The sequence below is a fragment of the Brachycentrus maculatus genome, unplaced genomic scaffold (assembly GCF_059751285.1).
Source record: "Brachycentrus maculatus isolate JH-2025_06_01 unplaced genomic scaffold, ASM5975128v1 h1tg000419l, whole genome shotgun sequence".
Classification (NCBI taxonomy): Eukaryota; Metazoa; Arthropoda; class Insecta; order Trichoptera; family Brachycentridae; genus Brachycentrus; species Brachycentrus maculatus.
This window is the reverse complement of record NW_028281167.1, coordinates 485748-495748: the sequence shown is the minus strand read 5'-3', so window position 1 is coordinate 495748 and position 10001 is coordinate 485748. Positions and strand designations below refer to the sequence as shown.

Below are 10001 nucleotides of genomic sequence, written 5' to 3'. Positions count from 1 at the left end.
TTGCAATATCAAGGTCGATCAACTTTACAATATTTTGAGTGTGTCCAAATCTTTGTTCACAATTTTGGGTTTTAAAAAAAGTATTTTTTTTTATTTCAACAAAGCTCAAGAAGAATATGGATGTCTGGGTGTTTACAGGGGTTACGACCTGACATAGGCTGGTTTAAGTAGTCAGTTTATTTACGTGCAACATTAATCATTCTACCCATGATTGACAACCACGCAAATATTTCGACACAGCCAAAATGTTGTGAATAAAATAACTGGTCAAATAAAAAACTGCTGAAAAAATAAATCTTTTTTTCAGGTGTCTCCCAGTATGTGAAATAATACGGTAAGGATTTATATATTTTCTTGCATACATTTAAATAAAAGGGTCTCCGCTTCATAAAAGCTTTCTCATATCAACCATAGATACTGCCTCGAACTCACACATGAAGTGAAGTGAGATTTTAATGATATATGCAGTAATTTATTATTAGATTAAAACCAATATTTTTAGCTTTTCCACTTTTTTATTTGACCAGCGACCGGGTTTCGTCGTTACCGACATCATCAGACCAGTCTGATGATGTCGGTAACGACGAAACCCGGTCGCTGGTCAAATAAAAAAGTGGAAAAGCTAAAAATATTGGTTTTAATCTAATAATAAATTAAAAATGCAATTCCATCACGAAGTGTCGTGGATAATATAAATCTATATATGCAGTAGTTTTATGGTTAAGTTGAGAAATATTTTTTTAATTATACACATTTAAGTCGATAGCCTGTAACTTAATTTTTTTTAACCCAGGTTTATTTATTTTTTTAACACCGTTTTTGTGTAGAAAAAATGACTTTTTGTTTTCAAAATAAATAGATGTTTTTGAAAAAAAGAGTTACTGAATGGTAGGTAGTTAAAAAATGATAGAAGTATTTTAATAAAATTAATATTCTAAAAAAAATATATTTGCGCGGAGACACGTTCGGCCACTTGCGCAGCCGGTCACTTACTGAAAAGGCTGTTTGCGAGTAGCCCCTAATGCCTTTTACCAGAAAAGCGTCGATTTTCAATAGTTTACATAGAAGTGACAAGTCTACGTAAATTCTATAAGATTTCATACTGTGCTTATATATTATCAAATGTTATCATTAGGTTACAATGATTCTATTATTTTGTATATACTACATTATCTACGGAGCGATACACGATTATTTCCAATGAAATTTTAATTAGTTAAAATATTAAAATTAATAAATTTGTGTGTACTTTGTACAAGTGAGTTAAAATTATGTTGGTACCTACTTAATATTACATATCTTTACATTATATATTTCGTTAAATTTAAACGATAACCTACATCTGCAATATCTACTAAATTATCTTATTTGAACTATATCTCCTATGTTGGTATTATTTTAAATATTTAAAAATCCATATCTACATATATAAAAATTAAAGTATGCATGTTTGTTTATCCTTTATATACTATTCAACCGATTGCAGTGAACTTTATAAAATAAAAGTACTTTGTTTTTAACCACTTTTTATTGATATACTTTTTCCAACCGGTTTCGATAAGAACCTTGTCATCATCAGGGATTAAAAAACAGAGTGCGTGGATGTTTTTGGCATCGTAAGGGAAGGGTAATTGACTATAACCTAACTATTAGACCTTAAAGATTATTTACTGTTCTTTAGTAGAATCCATATTAAGACATGGAATTAAGTCTTGGTAACACTCGACGAAAACAAATTTAAAAATGGTTCTAAATTTGCAATATTCCAAAATCAAAAAAATTGTGCCCAGTCATATATATAGGTAATCAAAGGGACAATCCAATCTTGATATAAAAACATTTAAAATTACTGCCGGTACGTGGAATATTGTGGATGAGTATCATCGGTGAACAACAAACTAGACAAAAATATCTAAATCTTTTTTTGTGTCTATATCAGGTTAAAATCGTGAAAAACAATAAAAAATTTATTAAAAAAAACTGCACCGACAAGACCCACAAGGTGGCTTGGTGGGTCTCTGCAAAAAAAGTTCTAAATATGTGTAAATTGTGATCTAAATAAAAGTATACAAAAAAAATAAAAATAATACTTCAATGTTTTAGAATTATTACATAAACCCCGATGATGACAAGGTTCTCGTCGAAACCGGTTGGAAAAAGTGTACCAATAAAAATAGTTAAAAACAAAGTTGTTTTATTTAAAAAAGTTTATAAAATGTGCCACAAAGTATCTGCGATAACATTCCTATGTTGTAGGTCCTTCTATCGTGGACAACGTCACCTAGGCCATTCCTTCGAATCGTGTTATCTTTCTGTAGCATCCATGAATTCTTTGGCCTTCATTTAGATGTCTTTCTAGGAAGATACATGGCGAAGATCCTGATCATATTGTCAATCAGGCAATCGCAATATAAATTGCTTCTAAAATTAGTATTGAAAAACGAGAAATTTTAATGAATCTGTTATGGAATGTAATTGATTCAAATATCAATGGAATGTAAGTGAGAATTGTTTCACTTTAAATCAGAATCTGAGAAAAATTCAAATCTTAATGCATATTATGTTTTTATATCTAAAAATGTACACGAGAATTATTATTAATATATATGTATAAGATGAACTTATATTTTACAGATTATGCTATTTCGTAATATTTTAAAAAATATGGTAAATAATAACTATCTACAAGTACAATGTATCAATTTAGAGTGAGCATACAGTTATTTTTATTTTATTATAATTTGTACCTATATTTACATAGCTATTTCCAAATTTCCGAATTGGAAATCGAATTCCGAAAACTAACTTGTGCGACAAGGCTTATCAAGATAAAACATTATGATGACTTATTAAATGTTCCATTATTCTAAAGCACTTAACGTCATTGTTGCCTTTTATATCAAGAAATATATTTACAATACAAAATTACTATCACAAGCAACAGAAATAAAAGCACGGTTATATAAACCAGGTTAATATTATGTACCTAGGTATTAAATTTTTATCTCACTACACTAACGAACTCACTATTCCATATCGACTTGTAAATTGTGGATTAATTGAAGATAAAAGACGAATTACAGTGAAACCTTTATCTATCATTTTTAAAGAGACCTATTTAAATAAACTATGAATGCGGAAAAACAATGAATGCGGAATTAAGAGGTCAATACGCAAATATATACGACCGGGTAAAGATACCGTCCTCCCAATCTGCATAACCATTCGTAGGCTAAAATTCTAAGAATACATGTTTCAGATGCAAATGTATTTATATAAAAAAAATACAAACCTGAATAGAATAATTTTGTTTTTTAACTGTTTTATTTTCGTAAGTCAATAGTATATTTTCGGCTTTGCAAACAGTATTTTTTTCAGCATCGGTTATTGAATGTGCGTTGTAGAAAGTTTTCTTTCAAAGAGTGTGCACGCTTCTGGAAATGCAGGTACAGGCAGCGGCTCCTTTTCATCAATATCGACCTCTCCAGCTATCGGTTACACAAGCTTTCGATAGTTTCTATCCCATACGTTGCCGTCGAATGTAAGAAAATTGGAAATAATGTAAAAAAATAGACAAAATGTATCAAATATGCAGCTTAATTCGAACGATAAATGCGGTAAATGGTGATAGAGAAACGATCGATGCGGTTTAGTTTAGTATGAAATTAAGTCGGGGTAGAAGAAATAAACGACACATCCGGGAAAATGATTATTCGAGGAACGATAGATAGAGGTTTCACTGTATTTGATCAATTTAGTCGGAGTAACCGTCAGGATTTGCGTGGTCGGACCTTGGGGAAGGCGGAGAAGCCCTAGCCCTTCTTGCCATCATTTCGGGAGTTGGCGGGAGAAAACCGGCTAAGTATTCAGCCGGAGGTCTAATGACAGTCGGAAGGTACCCAGTACCCGAGTATGGAGGAGTCAGGAACCTTCTGGAAGGAGAGAACTTCATATTCTGGCCTCCAAGTGGAGAAAACGCGGATTTGGCTTGGTACCCTGACAGAGAGTATGGCGGAGAATCTTGAGTCATTCCGTAAGCCAGATGGCTGTTCATAAAGTTTGTGACTGCGTTTCCGCTGAGCATCGCTTCCATAGCTAGAACCACGTCCCCTTTGCATTTAGAGAGGATGTTTTCAATTTCAGATCGTCGTCTTCCAGGAAACACTCTCATCAATACATCGACGGGTGATCTATTACCGGGACTGGTGCTGTATTGTGGGGATATTTTACCGCTTTCGAAGGAGCTGTCAAGTTGAGACTCGTTGATCAGATCGCTTCTGTTTGGAGAACTGTGGTCGCTATCGATGATGGTAGATTGTTGAGGGACTAGCTCTGGAGTGTCGCTAGAAGAGCTGAGACCTCGCGCGTGTTTCCTGCTATCCTGGTCGTCTCTTGTATTTGTGAGGTTCTGTATTTGGTGAGAATACTTGTTCTGCGGACTGGCCGATGAGATGTATCGCGTATCGTCGATCTGTGGCCATTTCTCGTTTTCGTGTTTGATCAGCGTGTCGTCGTAGTGTTGCGGTCTCGACTCCTTGAGCGACAGGTTCTCTGGCGCTCCGACGGAACTCTGGTTGGAGTTTTCGTCGTCTTCTTCTTCAACGTTGAGTTCGAGGTCTGTGTTTGGAGAGGTGGCGCGAGGACTCGGCGGAGAGCATCCCGGAGAGGTTCCTCCTTCAGTGTCTACAGGACACATAGGACCAGCAATGCGGGGCCGCTTTTGCACTAAAACAAAGAAAAATAAATATTATATTAGTACAAAACAGTAAATAATTACAATTATTCACATTAACATTGTTGGAAAAATTATATATGGAAAACCCTGACATGAAGATCGGCAGCAACTTGCAAGTCATCATTACATATAGGATTGAATGCAGAGCGGACATCGCAGTAATAAAAAACGCGATAAGACTGTCAGAAATAAAGACTCTTAGGAACATATCGGGCAAGAGTCTACGAGATAGAATAAGGAACACCAGGATATGATAAATATGCGAGATCCAAGACGTCGTTAGGTGGGAAGACAACGTAGAAGACAATGGTATACGCATGTGAGGAGAATGGAACCATCCAGACTGTCCCACATTGCATTAAATTAGAAATAACCATGACTACCTATTTGTACAATAAAAAGGTGTTTCATAATGTTTTTTTTTGGATCTCAATATTGAAAGCTGTCCCGCCGCATGCCCAGATCTGATACAGAAGCATCTAGGCTTCCTGACAGATCTGCTCTTGCTAAGCATTTTTTTAAAAAACTAAGTTGCGAAATTTATTGAAAATGTGAAACAATATTTTATTGTATCCCGATTTTACTGTGAATTTACATTTCAAAGCTTTCAAAATACCTGTCACTGCCAATCTAAATACTATAAATACAAGATTGTAAGTCAATCACCAAATTTTCTAGAAGTACCCCGGTGTAGGCAGTGAAAGGGATGAATATTTAGTGGATCTCGATATGTTTTACTATTTCTAGGAAAAAAAATGGGATCGTCATTCAAAGGGTAGTCAAAAATTTAACCAATTTACAGGGAGGCGGAAAAAAGCCATGTAAAAATACTATTTAATATTAACATAATACAATTTAAACAAAAATTGATAAACATCTACATTTTAACAAAACAAGCCTTGAGATATGAATCATGAATAAGCATAGCTCTTATAAAGAATAACGAGTGACGTAGATAATAATTGTCTAATATGGCATTTAGGCTGAAAGGAAAATGCTATTTTTTACATGTTTAAATAGGCCCATTCACATAATTTGAATATGCCACGATGATGCACGGACCGCCTCATCAGGCCTTAATGTCTGGCCGACCAGGTAGAAAATAAAACATGATCAAAACTCAAAATACCACTCGCACAATGGGGCTTTATGTATTCACTTATGGCAGAACGGACCAATGAAAGCGTTGCATTGTGTATGAAATTATTATTCCTTTATGAAGAGGAAGATAGGTAGCGGTGGTGGAAGGCTGCCCGGGCTCCCCCCCTCGACAAACTTTCACGAATGACAAATACAAATAAAATTAAACAACCGGTTGAAATATAATGCAGGGGCGCAGAAACATCGGTTTCAGTACGACAAAATATAAGATATTGTCACGATATTGCCATACCATTCATACGAGGGATCATTTTCTAACAGGATGTCGTTAAAAAACTAATACGCCTCATTGGCAATAGTATTATATTTTATTAATTGTAAAGTCAAATTTAATATAAGTGGTTTCACACCCTTAATCTGTCTTAATTTTATATTATTTTTTGACATCTCATCAAAGATGAAGAAGAATATGGAAGTCTGGGCATTTAAGAGGCTGACGACCGTCATAGGCTGGTTTAAGTGATCACCGTACACACGTGTAACATTCACCAATTCTACCCTTAATTGACTACCACACTACTCAAATTCTTGGAAGTTCCATTTATATGAACCAATTTTGAAACATTGTTCTTGAATCACTAGAACTTCACTAGAGACATCTATTGGTTAGATGAAAAGAAGCTTTTTATTGAGCAGAAACTCTTTTATTAGTATGAGAGGTCCGAATCCTGGATCTTGAATTATTTGATATTAACTGATGCGCAGGGCTTATCACATTTTTTTGTGTATTTAAAGATCGAGTTAATACTGCTTCTTTCCGATGTAGTGTTATCTTGATCGTTATGCATGGATTGATAACCTTTAGTTCTACGTTATGATAAATACACTTTGTTTTATTTTAATATACGAGTATAAAATATTTAAAACCTCCAGCGCGGCAGCCAAACCCGTTGATCATTACACATACCTGACATCCACGAAGCAATATCATTTATTTATTTATTTACACAAAAGAAATATGTACATTGGTGGACTTATTGCTAAGAATCAGTACCTTTCAACCAACCAAAACAGACTAGTGATATTAGTCAAAACGTTTGATACCTTATATAGCCGTTTCCAATCAGAGGGTAGATAGTGTTTGAACATTAAAAAACAAAAATTACAAATTACTGTTATATTAATTAAGCAACAACTTATGTATTAATTTTTAAATCAAACACATATTTTTTGAGTCTACTAAGTTGTATTTTACTAACAAAAACACACAAAAAATTAATATTGTGATAATTGTTTCGCTTAGTTAAGCCATTTTCAAACGAATGTCCTTAATGTTAATAAAATACAACTTAGTTGACTCAAAAAATCTTTTTTTGATAAAAAAAATTTAAACATAAATTAAAATGGAGTTCTACAAATTAAAGGCCAAATCAATAAATGAATAAACAACAACTTCATGTTGCGTTACATTTATATGAAAAATTACAATATTAATAAAACGTTTGAAATAAAACCTGTTTTTTATATATTTTTTTTGTAATAAAAGGTTTACTCCCACTTACAAATAAAGTAGACTGACATTATATCTGCATTGAAACCATATTTTATTTGCGCGAAAGGAAGGGCTGATACTCGTTTATATTATTTGAATGGACCTCGGCGCGGGAGTAAGAGAGACAGTAAGTGCCATGGCAGTTGTAAAGTTTGAAAGAGAAAAGTTTTCTATACCACCACTGTATTGTATTAACATAACAGAGCTTTTCAACTTGTGTACGCCTCAGTTGAAATAAAACAACATTGAAAAATATGTCTGTTTTATTGACATTTCACTGTACATAATGCTATATTAGTAAAACCTCAATTTGCCAGATAGCAGGGCTTGTGGGCCTTAGTTGAATTAAAACAAAATTGCAAAATATGTCGATTTCATTGACATTTCACTATACCTAACGCTTTATCGGTAAAACCTCAATTCGGCACAAAACAGGGCTTTTCAACGTGTCGCTCACTCCTTTCAAGAACGTCATAAATCAAAATATTTGATTTTTCAGGAGAACGTTTTTATAGTTTAAAAATATAATACAATGTATTAAAAATAAATATCAAGCCATTTATTGAACTTTTTACTGCGCAACAGATCTTTTTAGGAAAAACCTGAAGGTTTTTTTCCATTTGAAAAATATTCAGTATATTTAAAAAAATAATTAAACAACACCTTTTCTTCAAAATGAAAAAAACAACACTTTCTGCCCTGTAGCGGGTAAATATTAAGTTAAAAATATGCCTCTTTTTCTGGGATATAGTACATTTTTGGGGCATTCCGAAAACATGCACAACTGAAAATCGACAATTTTTTATTTATGACGTTCTTGAAACGAGTGAGCGGTATGTCCGCCTCAGTTGAATGAAAACAATATTGAAAAATATGTTTGTTTTATTGAAATATTACTATATGTCACGCTATATCTGTAAAACCTCAATTTGCAACATAACAGGGCTTTTCAACGTACATATGTACGCCTCAGTTAAATTGAAACAACATCGAAAATATGTCTGTTTTATTGACATTTCACTGTACCTAACGCTTTATCAGTAAAAACCTTAATTTGACAAATAACATTGCTTGTGCGCCTCAGTTGAATGAAAACAACATTGAAAAATATGTTTGTTTTATTGAAATATTACTATATCTCACGCTATTTCGGTAAAATCTCAATTTGCAACATAACAGCGCTTTTTAACGTATGTACGCCTCACTTGAATTAAAACAACATCGAAAATATGTCTGTTTTATTGACATTTCACTGTACCTAACGCTACATCGGTAAAACCTCAATTTGCAACATAACTGGCTTTTCAAGGTATGGACGCCTCAGTTGAATTAAAACAATATGCCTGTTTTATTGACATTTCACTGTACCTAACGCTATATCGGTAAAACCTCAATTTGTAACATAACAGGCTTTTCAAGGTATGTACGCCTCAGTTGAATTGAAACAATATTGAAAATATGTCTGTTTTATTGACATTTCACTGTTCATAATGCTATATCATTAAAACCTCAATTTGACAAATAACATCGCTTGTGCGCCTCAGTTGAATGAAAACAATATTGCAAAATATGTCTTTTTCATTGACATTTACTGTACATAACGCTATATCAGTAAAACCTCAATTTGACACATAACAGGGCTTGTGCGCCTCAGTTGAATTAAAACAACATTGAAAATATGCATTGCATGATCAGGTATGCCAAATACTTGAAAGCGGTCAGGTTAGGAATCGAAACAATCGGCAGGTATGTATGAGGAGATGCATGTTAGTTTTGGAAATATGTCTGTTTTATTGACATTTCTCTGTACCTAACGCTATATCAGTAAAACCTAATATGCCCATAATAAAGCATATATTTCAATGCACAAACCTTTATTTCGTCTTTAACTTCAAATAGAAATAGTGGTACCTATTACAAAATTAAATTTAATAAATTTAAAAAATATATTTTATCTTGCAAAATTCTTATTTAAAAAACAACATAATTATATCACATTTGGAATCGTGAAGAATTCACGAGCGTATGCGAGTAGGTACATGAATTACACTTCAAATTTTTGATAGAAATCCTACAGATTTAAACACGATATTGAGTTTTTATTAGGCACCGTTTTATTGGCAGCCACCCTTACGCAGAAAGGTACCCCGTGGCGCTCGGAAAACGCTCCCCTTCGCTTCAAGTGTAGCAACAGGGGGTGTAATATTTGTAAAGTGACCCCTACATTCTTAACGCAGTTTAAGTGAAGGATGATTTCATGGCAGGGTTAATTAATTGACTTATGAAAGAGCAATTACACCGAGAACAGATCTTGATTTAAAAAATGTAATTATACGTTTTGTGCGTTTTTAAATTTATATTACTTTTTGACTTAGCCGAAGAAGAATATGGAAGTATGGGCATTTACGGGGCTTACGACCGTTATAGGCTGGTTTGAGTAATCACTTTACATACGTGTAACATACACCAATTCTACCCATGGATGACAACCACACTACTCTAATTCTTAAAACTTCTATAAATATATATGATCCACTTTATAAAATTAAACAACTTTGTTTTAACCACTTTTTTATAATCAGTACACTTTAACCTACCGGTTTCGACAAGAAC

At 33.4% G+C, this 10001-nt stretch overlaps 1 protein-coding gene across 1 annotated transcript in view; it reads right to left on the bottom strand.

The window, feature by feature from the left end:
- Positions 1-3311: 3311 nt before the first annotated feature.
- The window catches only part of LOC148302750 (doublesex- and mab-3-related transcription factor A2-like), a 40709-nt gene continuing 34019 nt past the window's right edge, over positions 3312-10001 (bottom strand). The window contains exon 3 of the mRNA XM_088271068.1: positions 3312-4725. Coding sequence (XP_088127194.1) covers positions 3755-4725 — 971 coding nt within the window. The 3' untranslated portion in view covers positions 3312-3754. The remainder of the gene's footprint in view (positions 4726-10001) is intronic.